Below are 14,142 nucleotides of genomic sequence, written 5' to 3' on the forward strand. Positions count from 1 at the left end.
TGAAAGAGGACTGTCCAATCTGCCTTGGGCTTTTCATAGCCTCAAATAACTTTCCATTGTGCTAATGTGGCAAGGCTCTGGGGCTGATGTGTTCCTGTAGCATATAGCCCAGCCCACCTAGACGTTAATGCAGTGTGCCATGGGCTCTCCTTGGTGACTCTTAAGGCTTGGCTTGGCCACAGATGAGAGAGGCCAACCTCATCCCTCATAATGACCCATTCTTTCCTTCAGAGCTAATAACTGAATGGTACAGGGAATCTTATAGTGGTTGAGCAGAAATTTTGGGAACCTCTACCCTTGACTTACATGTGTGCTTGACTAATGTTGGCCTTGGCCATGTGACTTCCTTTGGCTAAGGAAGTGTTCATGGACATGACAGAATGATACCTTAATGGTGGGTGCATAGTTTGGGTTTCTTTTCTTTTTTTTCTCCGGCTTTGGTGATTCACCATTAGAGGATCAAATGTCAGGTAGCCAGATAGCCACTGCCCTCTTAGCCTGAGCCCCAGAGCCAATACCTTTGGAGGAGACCTGAGCCCAACCCACAGCCTGAAGTCTAGTCCAGGCGACTTGTTCCCTGAAGCAAGGCTGCCCACCATGCCCAGACTGGGTTAGCTTTACCATTTCATCCTGAACAGGAACATAATCATAAATGCTTGTCGTTGTAGGCCACTCAGACGTAGGCTGGTTTGTTATGCAGCATTGTTGTGACAACTACTGACTATTGCACTTGGCCCTGAGGAACCTTTAACTTCCTGAGTGTCTCTGGCCACTTTGTATGTCTGGCTATTAGGATTTGGGTAAGACAGTGAGCTGCACCTCCACCCCTCATCCAGAGAGAAGCATGTCTTCCATCTCCTTCGTCACCTCCCCCTGTCCCAGTGCCCATCCCAACGCTGGGTGCCAGAGGACGCCCAGAGTCTGCCACAGAACAAATAAAAAATATGGAGCCACAGACCCATGTGGGGAAAATCGCTCTGTTTGTTTTAATTAAACCGACTGAAGAAGCCAAGACACAGACAGAGGAGACTAAGAACAAGACTGGAAATAGTTTAGAAAAGAAATGAAAAGCGATCGCGGAGATGTCAGTGCCAGGTGGAGAGGCGGGAGCCGGGGCCGTCCTCACGTCAGCTCCAGGACCACTGTCAGGGCGAGCACCAAGGTGAGCCGGACACCAGCGGGGCCGGAAGTGGAACCTGTGCGGGGCAGCAGGGGGCAGGGTCAGGGCCTGCAGGCCCGCTACGTCGCTTTGTGATGGGCTCGGCGGGGTGTGGAGCCTGGGAACAGCAGAGCTTCAAAGGTCCCAGCAAAGAGCCTGGACTTCAGCATCAGGATGCATGGGTTCAAATCCCAGCTCTGCTTCCTGTCCCACCTGTGTGTGACCCCTTCTTTTCCCTGGGCCCGCTGGTCTGAGATCAAGCTCACTGGTGGCCATGAGGACCCTCTAATAAGAACCAGGAGTTGGGGCCTCCATTGTGAACTGTGAGATGGGCCCAGTCTGGGAACAGAGGGGCTGGTGGGCCTGGGAGTGGTTTCTGGGTCCCTAGGGGTGGTGTCCAGGTCAGGGGAAGCCTGTGGGCCTTAGCAGAGCCTCATCTGTGCTCCCAACTGCGCTATGGAGTGGAGTGGTCCAGGGCCCAGAACACAACCCCCTGGTCAATGCTAGACACACCTCCTTGGGGCCGGGGCAGCTGAGCTCTCTGAGGTAAACACATTAGAGTTGCTGTGGAGGGTGTTGGGGACACACTTAGTCCCTGGAAATCCCTGCCACTGCTTTGGGGTGCTGTGACACGTTTATTGTCTCAGTGCCCACTCCTGACCACACTGACCCAGACTCAGCGAATTCGCGGACAACCTCTAGGGGCAAGGTGAGCCAACGGGAGGTTTGGGACCAGAGCTTCCTGGAGCCTTGAAAACCACACTTTTAAGCAGGACGCTATGATAATGGAGACTTACCGTTGGAGTCCTCCGTTCCTCTGGGAATATTTGGGTTTTCTGTGGGAAGGAACAGAAAGAGAATCAGAGGGTGACGGCTTCCGATGCGGTCTGGGAGCGCCCCTCTATCCTGCGCCTGCTGTGCGGTATCACACGTACTGCTCAGTGCAGACACACTGCCCCTGTGGGGGAGGCACATTTAGATGACCTAGGCCCTTTCTGCTTCTGCTTCCTCTCCCTCGGGACAGTGTCAGCTAGGGCCTGTCCCTGGGTGGTCCGCCCGATCGCCAGTCGGGCACCGCATACCGAACACGATGAGCCGGGTGTGTGTGTCGGTGGAGCCCAGTGGGTTCTGGGCTGTGCAGCGGTACATGGAGCCGTTGAGCTCGGCGGGAACCCGCTCCAACACCAGCTCCTTCCCGTCGAACTCGGCGCTGCCGTCCAGGAGGCGGCTGCCGACCCGCGTCCAGGTGAACATGGGCTCCGGGAAGACTTCGTTCTGTTGGCCAGAGCAGGGGACAGCCTGGTCACAAGAGGACCCATCCTGTCAGAGCAGGAAGGGGTCCGAGCCATGGCCTGGCCGGTTCTGGCAACACATTCTCATCTGCTGGGTGAGGAGGGGCCGCCTGGAACGCCAAGCGGAAGAGGACCCTGGGCCTGGAAAGAATGTCACGTCCCTGAGCTCTGTCTGCTCCCGAGTTCTGGGCAGGTAAGCGGAAACGCAGGCACCTCTCGCCACTCCTCAACGAAACCAGTTTTGCCTTCACACAGATAAGCAGGCTGAGACCCACCGGTTGGGCTGGAGGTCAAGGGGAGGGGCTCGGAGCATGCCGCCAGGAATGCTGGTGCCCAGCTGGTGCCCCTCCCACCTCCCACCACCCTCCCAGATGCTCAGGGAGAGGCAGACCTGAAATCCGTGGACCAGAATCCTCACTGTGTCCCCGACCCGGGCTCTGCTGGGCGTCATCATGATTTTGGGTCCTTTGGGGGCAACTGTAGGGAGAGGAAGGGCCAGGTCACAGAGACGCATATATGTGTGGGGGAGGGGATATGGGGCAAGGAAAGGAATAGAGGGGCAGGGGAAATGGAAGAGAAGGGTCCAGTCCAGTTCTAGTCTAGTTCTGGGTGTTCATTCATTCATTCATTCATTCATCCCAGCCTGCCTGCCTGCGTTCATTCACACACATTCCCCGAGCCCCTGCAATGAGTCAGACCCTGGCTGGGACCTGGGGAGTCAACGGTGCACAGAACATGGTCTCTGCCCTGGGTAGGCAAGGTGTGGGGGAGTCATTTATTTCCCTCAGGTCTCTGTCCTCCCTGCCTGTCTTTTTTATGTCCTTGCACTCCTTTTCCAAAGCCCCCTTACATCTCTAGCTTGGAGACAAGATGCCCAAGAGCATTGCTATCCTGTGAACAGACAATATCAGGATGGACGAGCCACTGGGATCACTGGGTCCATCCGCAGTTTTCAGATTGGGAAAACGAAGCCCATGGGTAACACAGAGGTCAGCACTGAGCCAACTTTCCATGTTTCCTGACTTTCAGGCCAGGACTCCTTCCCCCAGATTCATTCATTCATTCATTCACTCACTCATTGATTCTTTCAACAAGGAATGAGTGAGCCAACCACGTGCCATGCCTCGGGGCAGGGCAGGGGACACAGTGTTGAACAAGACCAAGTGCCTGTGGACCCGAGCTGACAATTTAATCGGGGAGACATTTGATGTGCACACAAGTACACAGACAAGAAACTATCAAGGGGTGTGGCGTTATGCACAGAATCAGACCAGGGGTGAGTAGTGGTCAGTGCCTCCTCCAAGGACGTGACATTTCAGCAGAGACGGGAGGCTCACGGGGAGGGTTCCTGGCGGAGGGAACAGCCAGGGCATGCATGACACTGAGGCAAAGGGTTGGCCAGGTAATGAGGCTGGGAGCTGGGACAGATTCTGCAGCGCTTCCTGGGCTGGAGGAAGGCCTTAGGGTTTTGATCACAGTACCATGCTCTGTGTCACTGTGTGTGAACAACTTCCAGGGATGGCAGAGAAGAAAACTCTGTCCCCAGGTCCTGAGCCCTCCCCCGTCTGCCCTTGCCTGCTCCCCTAGCCTCTAATTCCCACTCAGACTCTCAGAGCAGAAACCAGAACAACTGGCCGATGTGGGTGGTCTCCCAGGTCATCCAAGTTCATTCTCTGAGAAGGAAACCAAAGAACTATTAATTAAATCACAAGCAAGACATCTGAAGTGCCACATGGAGTGGGAAGGGCTGGGCCCGCAGTGCGGGGGGAAGGGTTGCCAAGGCGAGGTAGCAGCCAGGGAGGAATCCTGGCCTGGGGGACAGAGAAGAGTTCTGCTCTGTTCTGTGTGCCTTGGACGAGTCTCTTCCCCTGGCATTCCCTAAATGCCAAAGGGGAAACATGGGAACAACCAGTGCCTACCCTCCGCCCTGGATGTTAGGGTTATAGGGAGGTGAGGCACGAGGGCTGACATTTGTTGGAGGTGGACAGAGTGCCGGCACTGTGTTCTCACTGAACCTCTCGACCTTTTGAGATTGTCCCCATAAGGGAACGAAAGCTTAGGGGAGCTCAAGTCATGTTCCTGCCTTCTTTATTTTTTTATTTTTATTTTTTTTGTATTTTTCTGAAGCTGGAAACGGGGAGAGACAGTCAGACAGACTCCCGCATGCGCCCGACAGGGATCCACCCGGCACGTCCACCAGGGGGCGACGCTCTGCCCACCAGGGGGCGATGCTCTGCCCCTCTGGGGTGTCACTCTGCCGTGACCAGAGCCACTCTAGCGCCTGAGGTAGAGGCCAAGGAGCCATCCTCAGTGCCTGGGCCATCTTTGCTCCAATGGAGCCTTGGCTGCGGGAGGAGAAGAGAGAGACAGAGAGGAAGGAGGGGGGAGGTGGAGAAGCAAATGGGCGCTTCTCCTATGTACCCTGGCCGGGAATCGAACCTGGGTCCCCCGCACGCCAGGCCAACGCTCTACCGCTGAGCCAACCCAGGGCCCTGCCCTCTTTATTGACGATGAACGCTCCAGTTCTGTGTAGATGGGTCTGCAGGTGGAAAGCACTTCATGGGGCTCATGGGTTATTTTGTCTGCTAGTTTTGTCCCGCTGGGACGGCACTATCCGGCTGCAGCCAGCAGAGGGCGCAGAAGGGCACACCTGCTCGGGAGAGGCATGAACCCTAGACACCTTTCCCCTTCCGGGTCAGATTCCTCACTGCCTTGTTTTCTGAAGGCTTTCTCTCCTTCCTTCCGGCTGGGGCTCCGGCATGCTGACCAAGGCCCCGACATTTATCAGGTGCCTAACGTGCACTAGACCCCGTCGTAGGACCTATCCTGGTGCTTAGTGACAGGTTATCATAAAGCCTGGCCATAAAATGCCCTAGAGAGGGCAGTGTCTCGCCCGAGGTCGCACAATAAGGAAGTGGCAGAAACAAGCTTAATATCGTGTAGGTCCTCAGAGGGAAGCCAGGAGCCCAGAGGTGGAGTAGAAGGAGAACTGATACCTTCCCCCCACTGAGCAGCCAGACCCACCCCCCGCCAGCCCTCACACCCCAGCTGCCTGAGCTGCAGGCCTGGGGGCTCCTATGTGGAGTTGACCCTCAGGGGCAGAGCAGGGCAGGCGGGGGTCTGCTCTGCCTTCCATTCTCTAAGCTCATCCTGGCAGCTGCTGAGCCACAAGAGTCTCACAGCAGATGGCCCCTCTGCCCCCGCCCTCACTGCTGTATCAAGAGGTGGCTTGGGGAAGCCAGGCCAGCTGCTCGCCCCTGGCACTTCCTCCACCGCTGGGAAACCATTAGCAGCTGCCCGGCCTCCTGGCCTGCTCCGAGGACACACACTGAGAGGGCCTGAGGGAATGCTCTCAGTGCCTGGGCTCTCCCTCTTCCATGCTCTGGCTGCATGAGTCAATTCAACTTGTCAGGCCTCAGTTTTCCCACCTGAGAATGGGGAACATAGGCCACCCCCTTATTTGCAGAGTAGTTCTGAAATGACAGTGGGGGAGGAGATACGAGGCAGTAATGTGGAAAGTAAAGTCGTGGGTGTCTACTCGGGAGGCTGTAAGAGATCCTGACATAAGCTGCCCTCCTTACCTCCCCTGAGTATTCTGCTGCAAGGACAGATCTGTGAAATCTCATGGATAAGATTCTCTAGGCTTCCTCCCAGGAATTCTGGGTGATCACTGACACCATCACTTACCCATGCACCCACTCATCCATCTATCCATCTATGCATGCATTCATTCATTCTATTCATACATCTATCCATCATTCCACCAGATCATCTCATCCATCCATCCATCATCCATCCATCCATCCATCCATCCATCCATCCATCCATCCATCCATCCATCCATCCATCATCCATCCACACATCTACATCTGCCCATAAACCTACCAATCCACTCATTCATTGGCTCTGCCCACCTAGTTCTCTACTGTACACCTAATCCGTATCAGTCATTATGTAGGGCAATGCTGAAGATACAACGATGAATGATCACAGTAGGTTATATTTAATGAGCACTCATTCTATTACGGTGCTAGGCACTTCCGACACACTGCCTTATTTCATCTTCACAACAACCCAGAAAAGTAGTCATTAATTGTTATTAAAACAAATGTTCGTTAAGTAATCTGCTAGGCATTGTTCCGAGTCCTGTACCATGTGAACATGGCAGCTACAGATCCTGCCCATATGGAACCTAAATCCCAGTGGGGGAATCTGAGAAATAAGGAGATAAATAATATACGTGTAGATGGAAATGAATAAAGTGCCGGGGAGCAAAGCAAGGCAAGGAGTGGATGGGGCCAGGGTGAAGGGGCTGTTTGAGATAGGGTAGATTTGAATAGAAGATTTGAACAGAGACCTGAATGAAAGAGGGACTAAGAATTATCGGGGTAAGATTATTCTAGGCAGAAAGAAAAGTCAGTGCAGGCCCCAAGGTGGACTTGAGCTGGGCGTATTCAAGGAAGAATAAGGCGGACCCTGGGACTGGAGCAGATGGAGCAGAGGGGAGGGTCAGATGAGCACCACTGGGATCTGGCTTTAACTGTGGTGGCAGCCGCACAGGCAACTGCACTGTTCTTAAGTAGACAATTTCATGAATCTTAATAACTGGGAATGCCTGTGTAACTACCATCCTAATCAAAATCTAGAGCATTCCTATCCCTCCAGAAGGTTCACTTATGCCTCCTTTCAATTTCCACTCTCCATGGGTGAACATTGTTTTGATTGACGTCACCAGAGATTTGCTTTATGTTCTAGAAGTTCATATAAATGCAATCACGCAGTATGCACTCTTTGCTGTCTTGGCTTTTTTCGCTCAGTCTGTTTTGAGTTCCTCCCCCATTGTCGCATGTCTCAGGAGTTCATTCGCTTATACTGATCAGAAGTAGTTAGTTCACTGAATGAATATGCCACAGTTTTTTCATCCATTTTCCTAATGAGGAACACTTGCATTTCTCACAGTTTTTGTTGCCATTGTTATGAATAAAGCTGATGTGAACATTCATGTCCGAATCTTTGTGGATGTGTGCTTTCATTTCTCTTGGGTAGAAACTTAGGATTGAGAAGAGTGGACCACAAAGTAGGAGTATATTTACCTTTGTTAGAAACCACCAGTTTTCTAAGTAGGAGTACTGTTTTATACTCCCACCAGCAAGGTCCGAGGGATCTGATTGTTCTACATTTGCGCTAACATTTACTATTGTCAGTCTCCTCTATTTTAGCCATTCTAGTGGTTGTGAAATGATAACTCACTGGGGTTTTCGTCTTCATTTCCCTGCTGAATAATAATGTTATGCACCTTTCTATATACTTATTGGCCAGCTGGAGATCATCTTTTTAAAAAATAATTGAGTCTCCATTAATCTGTAGTAATTTTTTTATATATATTCTGGCTACAGATCCTTTGTCATATATCTCTACTTACAGAATTTTCTCTCTGTCTATAGTTTGTCTTTTCATTTTCTTAAAATTATCTTCTTCTGAACAGAAGACTGGGATTTTGATTATGTCCAATTCACTAATTTTAAAGTTGTCATTTAGTGCTGGTTGTGACCTCTTTATGAAATCCTTGCCTACCTCAATATTACAAAGGTATATTTCTGTGTTTTGTTCTGGAAGCTTTCTGGTGTTGGGTTTTACATTTAGGTCTCTGATTCATCTCAAATTAATTTTGTGTATATGCGAGATAAGGGTCCAGGTCCATTTTTCTCGTGCCTCTTCAGTTGTTCCAGGGCCATATTTTTTTTTAATTGAGAGGAGGGGAGACAGTGAGACAGACTCTTGCATGTGCCCTGACTGGGACCCACTCGGCAACCCTGTCTTGGGCTGATGCTCTAATCAACCAAGTTATCCTTAGTGCCCGAGGCTGATGCTCAAATCAATCGAGGAGGGGAGGGAGAGATAGTGGAGAGGGAAGGGAAGAGAAGCAGATGGTCACTTCTCTTGTGTTCCCTGACCGGAAATCGAACCCGGGGTGTCCATATGCTGGGCCGATGCTTTATCCACTAAACCAGCCAGCCAGCCAGGGTCATTTGTTAAAAAAGATTCTTCTACCCCCACTAAACAGCCTGGGGTCCTTTGTCAAAAATCAATTGAGTGTATATATGAGGATCTATTTCTGGACTCTATTCTGTTCCATCAACCTATTTGTCTACCTTTAGAGAGTTTGGGGTGGGTGTGTACGTGGTTCATGATCGGATTTATAGTTTAAATGGATCAATCAGGGTGAAGAATAGAAGAGGGCACACAGGGAAGCAGGAAGTTCAGTTTGGGGGCTACTGTTATAATCTAGGTATGAGCTGATGGTGCCTTGGTTGGGGGGGTCAGCCATGAGATGAGGCAGATATAGAGCATCTTCTGGCTGAGTTGCCAAGGCTCGGTGATGGCTTGGATGTGGGATATGAGGAAAAAAGGAAAAAGTGGGTGACCTCAGAGTTCCGGCTCAGCTGTTCAGTGGGGAGAACGTAGTTACCATTGACTGAGATAGCGGGTCTGGGACCCACATAGTCACTCGTCGTCTTGGGGGAGAAGTAGCATCTGAGTAGGGGATAGCACCCCTGGCGAAGGGGACAACGGGAGCCAAGGGCCATCACAGGGAGACATGCCCTGACTCCCGCTAGCCTGACCTTAAAGCCCTTATCACGTGATTAGATTCTATGCCCAAGGTCATCTCCTCCATCCCACTGTCTCCCTCTCGTGCTGCTATGCAGGTTGCCTGGTTGTATGAGGTGTATACTCTCACTCAGGACCCTCGGGCTCACACGGCTCTCCACTGGTCCTCACCGCAGTCCCGCCAGGCAGACTGTAGAACACAGTGTTTATTAACGTGGGCTCTGAGGTCAGACAGACCTGGCTGGGTGACCTATGGAGAGTTACTCTAAGCCCGGGTCCCCTCATTTATGAAATGGAAATAATGATCGCATGTTTCACTGCATCATAGCCTCACTGCCCACATGCAAGGAGATATTGTAGGGAAAGCATCTTCTGCAGAGCCCGGCTCCTACCATGTGCTCCAAACATTTATGAGGTTACTACTGCCACCCCCCCCCCCCATTCAACAGGTCAGAAAACTGAGGCTCAGAGACCGAAGAGGACTGAGATCTCACCAACTGCCAGCAGCCGAGGCAAGACCGGGAGCAGCCCAGGGTGGCTTTGCTCCCCCACCCAATTTGGCCTCTTCACCTTGAGGGTCCTGCTACGTCCCCCTCTTCTCCCTTCCCTGCTGTGCATACCCATGTCCTGCTGGCTTGGGGTGGGGGGTGAAAAGGGGTGAACCAGGCCATTGCCTGCCTTTGAATCCTTTCCCACTTACTTTCACCAACTTATTTAACCTTCCTGGGGCTCAGTTACCTCATCTGTGATATGGGATAATAATAGTGCCTCATTGAGTTTTCATGAGGCTTACTAATTGGGTAATTGGGTTACTGATTGGGTTAATATGAGATGAGCAAAAGTCTTTGGTCTATAGTAAGTGTTCAGTATTTACTTGAACTAATAAATGTTAGCCCTAATTATTACTTTTTATCTGGGTAGGTGGTCTGTGGGAATCAAAGGGCCATTTAATGAGTCTTAAGGGAAACTAACCCCATAGCTAGCCAAGGATGTCTTCTCTAGGGCTGGTGTGTTCGGTGGTTGGCATTGTGGGAAGTGAAGAAGGCACCAGTAGAGTTCTGCTACTTACAAGACACAGGGACTCTACCAACCTGAGCCTCAGTTTTTCTCCTCCATACAATGGGACTATATGGTAAATATCTACTTGTGAGGAATAAAGGAGATAAACCCTGCAAATGTTCCTGGCACACAGCACATGCTATGTGTACATAAAATTCTTTCCCTGGGTATTTGGTGTAGAGTTGGTTCTGAGTTTTCTGGTGGACCAGTTGAAAAGCAGAGAAGCCCTTCGAACCCCTTGACATAGGTGCAGTCCCAACCCTCATCAGTCATTGCTCAGTCTTCGGTCACAAGGGACCCAGGCTAGGAGCTGAGGATGGCTCCATGCAGTCCCACCACCGCAGGAGAGGTAGAGGACAAGCCCAGGCATCGTGGGCTCCAGGAAGAGCTTCCGGGTGCTGCCGGTCAAGGTTCAAAGGGCTTTAAGCAGAGAGAACCAGTACAGGGTCAGGGTGCCCATCCCTGCCCCTGCCCTCAGGTCAGTATGAAAACTGGCTCAAGGGGTCTCTTGTATTTCTGGTAGAGAAGAATCCACGTGTTCCCTCTCCCTGCCTCAACTCCACTGGAAGGAGAGGTATAAGGGGGAGGAGTCAGATCTTAGGGAACTGCTCAGGGATACCCCGAGTTGGCGCTTTGTGGCAAGAGAAAGCAGGTTCTCAGGCTGAGCTGGTAGTGTCCACTTCCCACATTCCCACAGATGACAGGGTTGTCATTGTACTTAAAAGTCTAAGCTAGAGTGGTATCCTTCCATGTCCTTTGTGTTCCTGGCCCCAACCTGGCAAAGCTCCCTGACCCTGATCCAGCAGGCCTCCAACATGCCCTGTCAATGGCCCTTACCTAGTAACTGTCCCCTGAACTCATGGGTCTTTCATTTCATACAGAAAATGTCTTTGTGACCTCCGATGTTTCCAACTGTGACAGAGAAAACCTTCCCTGACCTTTCTGTGACCTGACTCAGAAACTCTCCCTGAAAAGTCCCAACCAACTCTGTGTTCTTCACTCATCCAGAAAGCCTCCCTATGCTTTCCACATTCCTCTTTCAATCTTGAAAACCTTCCATGTTTTCAAACACTGATCCATATCCCCCCCCCCTTTTTTAAGTGAGAGGAGGGGAAATAGTGAGACAGACTCCCACATGAGCCCCAACCAAGATATACCTGGTAACCTCCATCTGGGGCCAATGATTGAATCCACTAAGCTATTTTTAGAGCCTGAGGCTGATGCTTAGACCAACTGAACTACCATCAGTGTCCGGGGCCATACCAATAGAGCCACTGGCTGCAGGAAGGGAAGAGGGAGAAAAGGGGGAGAAAGAGGAGGAGAGAAGCAGATGGTCACGTACCTTGTGTGCCCTGACCAGGAATTGAACCTGGGATGTCCTATGCTGAGCTGATGCTCTATCCACTAAGCAAACCAGCCGGGGTCACTGATCCATATTCTTGATCCTGATGGCCCAAACTCCCATGACCGCTCATGCTCCTGACCCTACCCAGCAAACTCCCCTGGCCTCCCTGGAGTCTTCTATGTTCTCCTATCCAGCTCTGCAAACCTCCTTAAGAATCCAGATTCCGACCTCTGTGCCTGACCTTGACTCCAGTTTGGTCCATCTCCTCCCTATCTCCATGGTGGCCAAAGCCCAGAGAACCTATTCCAAAGCTTCCCACCCCCCACCAGCTCTGCAGGGGGCCTGCAGAAGACCACCCACCAAGCCTTACCCAGCGTGACCTCTGCCTGCATGGGCATCGACAGGGCTGGGTGCTTGACCTCACAGCTGAAGAGGGCTTCATTGTCGATCTGCGGGTTGAGTGTCCAGGTGAGCAGGGCACGCACCTCCACGGTGCCGTCGCTGCCTGGGGTGTGGCTGTGGCGCAGGAAGTAGACAGGTTCGGAGCTGTGGACCCAGCGGGGGAACTCACGGCTCACCACCGTTTCTGGGATGTTCTCGGTGGTTGGCTGGAGGTGGATGCTGGGATCTGGGGTCAGGCCATGGGAGGGGCGCTCCGTGTAGGGACGCCCACCCCGGTTCTCAGTGTCCATCAGGGACAGTGACCTCTGCACCTTGGTGTCATCCAGGTCACGGTGCAGGAGGCTGCGGAAGGGCCTACTGTCCTGGAGGGGGCCAGAGCTCGCAACCGGCAGCTCTGACAGGGGCACCGCATCGATCGGTTCCCCGTCTCTTTTGAAATAAACCTGAAATTACAAGGAGGGCATGAGAAAAGAGTTTGTGCCAATGACCTAGACCTCCCAGTGGGCTCTCAGAGGATATGGCTGCAGGAGGCCAGTCCTCCCAGAGCCTCCTCTTCCTGGTGGCCTTCCTGGTGGTCCTCCAGCACCCCAAGACTGAGTCAGCTCCGTTCAGTGAGGACACGCAGGCCCTGGTGGCACAGGCTGAGCCCCTCTCCACCACTTACCAGCTGGGGAGCCAATTTGGGCCCCAGTTGCCTTACTTGCACAAGGGAATAAGAGCAACTACTTCCTGGGGCTGTGGTATGCCTAAACACAGGGAGCAGAGAGAAGGGCCCTGGGCACAGCCTGGCAGCGCCTGGGCTCCAAGGGGTGGCCCCTGCATGAGAGAGAAGGTGGTGGGTAGAGGGGGGGGGGATGAAGTGAGAAGTGAGACGCCAGAGAAGGAAGGGAGGATCTCCGTGCAGCGTGCATGTGGCTGCTTTGAGCGTTTGGAGACAAGGCAGAAAGCAGGTGCGTGCGTGGGAGCGAGCTAGGTGCCGGGGAGGAGGCGGAAGCCAGCGTCTCCTCGCTTTCTCTGTTAGTGGGGAACTTAAGTTTTGAGAGGCGGCATTTAATTTAATTTGCTGTCTTTTTATTTTGGTACAGGCGCCCCGAGGCCTGTGTGGATTGGGTGTAGTTTTAATAAATCAGATAAATAAATAGATGGAAGACAGGGCGAGCAGAGGGCAGGAAGCAGCTCTCAGGTCGCGGGTGCAGGCGGGGGGGGGGGGGGGGGGGGGGGGGGGGGGGAGGGGGACGCCGATGCCAGAGGAGAGGCGGGGATGGGGGGGCAGGGTAAATGAAATGTGCAGTGCGGGGAGCCTGTCAGAGTTTATAGCTCCAACGAAGAATCTCTTATGCACATAATAGCCTGCTTTGGGTTTGTTCTCTCTTTCTCTTTTGAAAAGTGCCTTTAAAGCACATTTGTAATTTATATCAAAAGAATTCTTTCAAGTTCTGACCTTCTAGACAAACGGTAAAGATGCCTGAAATGTGGGGAGATGAGGATCACACACACATATATATGAGAGAGATATATATGTCTTCTACTCTGTATATTTTAATATTTTATCACCATGGCAGAAGCAAGCAGGCTGAGGGAGGGGGTTTTCCCTAAACCTCCAGAGCTGTGAGGAAACTTAGGGCCCTTTGGGAAAGGAGTTCTTTGGGGGAAAAAAGATCAACTTGCTTGATTTTTAGGGAGGCTTGACCTCCTTATGGGGTCCAAAGGGGGAAAGTTGGGGCCATGTCTGCCTTTCACCAATGCTGGCTTTGAAGATGCCCGTTCACCTGTCTCCTTGAGAATACAGATGTGGTGGAGGGAAAGGCCTGTCTCTGAACACCTATTTACTGCCTCGCCTGTGCTTCTGCACACCTGCCCCCTGCACGCACCTGGGCCTGTGTGCACCTGCCCACTGCCCTGTCTTGGGTCTTTCTGCATCTGTTTACTACCTTGTCCTGGGTCCCCAGGTCACCCCACTGGACCATGTCAGTGAGACAGTCAGGGTCTGGAATGCCTAGTGTCTCCACCTTAAACTCTAACTCTACCTAGCCACTCCTCCCCGATCCTAGTGATGGAAGCACTGTCCTGGTCCAGTCCTACAGTGTTACACAATGTCAACTTTAGAAGGGCTCTGGGAGCGTGCAGCCCACAGGTCCCCAGGATGGCTCCGTGGAACCCGAAGGACTCCACAGACTGCTTCAGGGATCGGTACAGGCGACGTGCCCTTCTTCCACTTTTAACTTTTATATGTGGGGCTTCTGTGTATTGCATTTGGTCCTACTGCTATTTAAAAA

The 14,142-nt window shown here is 52.2% G+C and overlaps 1 protein-coding gene across 1 annotated transcript in view; it reads right to left on the minus strand.

Annotated features, from left to right (window-relative positions):
• Positions 1-963: 963 nt before the first annotated feature.
• IGSF21 (immunoglobin superfamily member 21) overlaps positions 964-14,142 on the minus strand; it is a 246,211-nt gene continuing 233,032 nt past the window's right edge. The window contains exons 6-10 of the mRNA XM_066265155.1: positions 11,835-12,309; positions 2,843-2,928; positions 2,242-2,434; positions 1,957-1,995; positions 964-1,196 (exon numbers count right to left, since the gene is read on the minus strand). Of these exons, the coding sequence (XP_066121252.1) occupies positions 1,123-1,196; positions 1,957-1,995; positions 2,242-2,434; positions 2,843-2,928; positions 11,835-12,309 (867 nt within the window). The 3' untranslated portion in view covers positions 964-1,122. The remainder of the gene's footprint in view (positions 1,197-1,956; positions 1,996-2,241; positions 2,435-2,842; positions 2,929-11,834; positions 12,310-14,142) is intronic.

This window comes from Saccopteryx bilineata, chromosome 3, assembly GCF_036850765.1.
Source record: "Saccopteryx bilineata isolate mSacBil1 chromosome 3, mSacBil1_pri_phased_curated, whole genome shotgun sequence".
Classification (NCBI taxonomy): Eukaryota; Metazoa; Chordata; class Mammalia; order Chiroptera; family Emballonuridae; genus Saccopteryx; species Saccopteryx bilineata.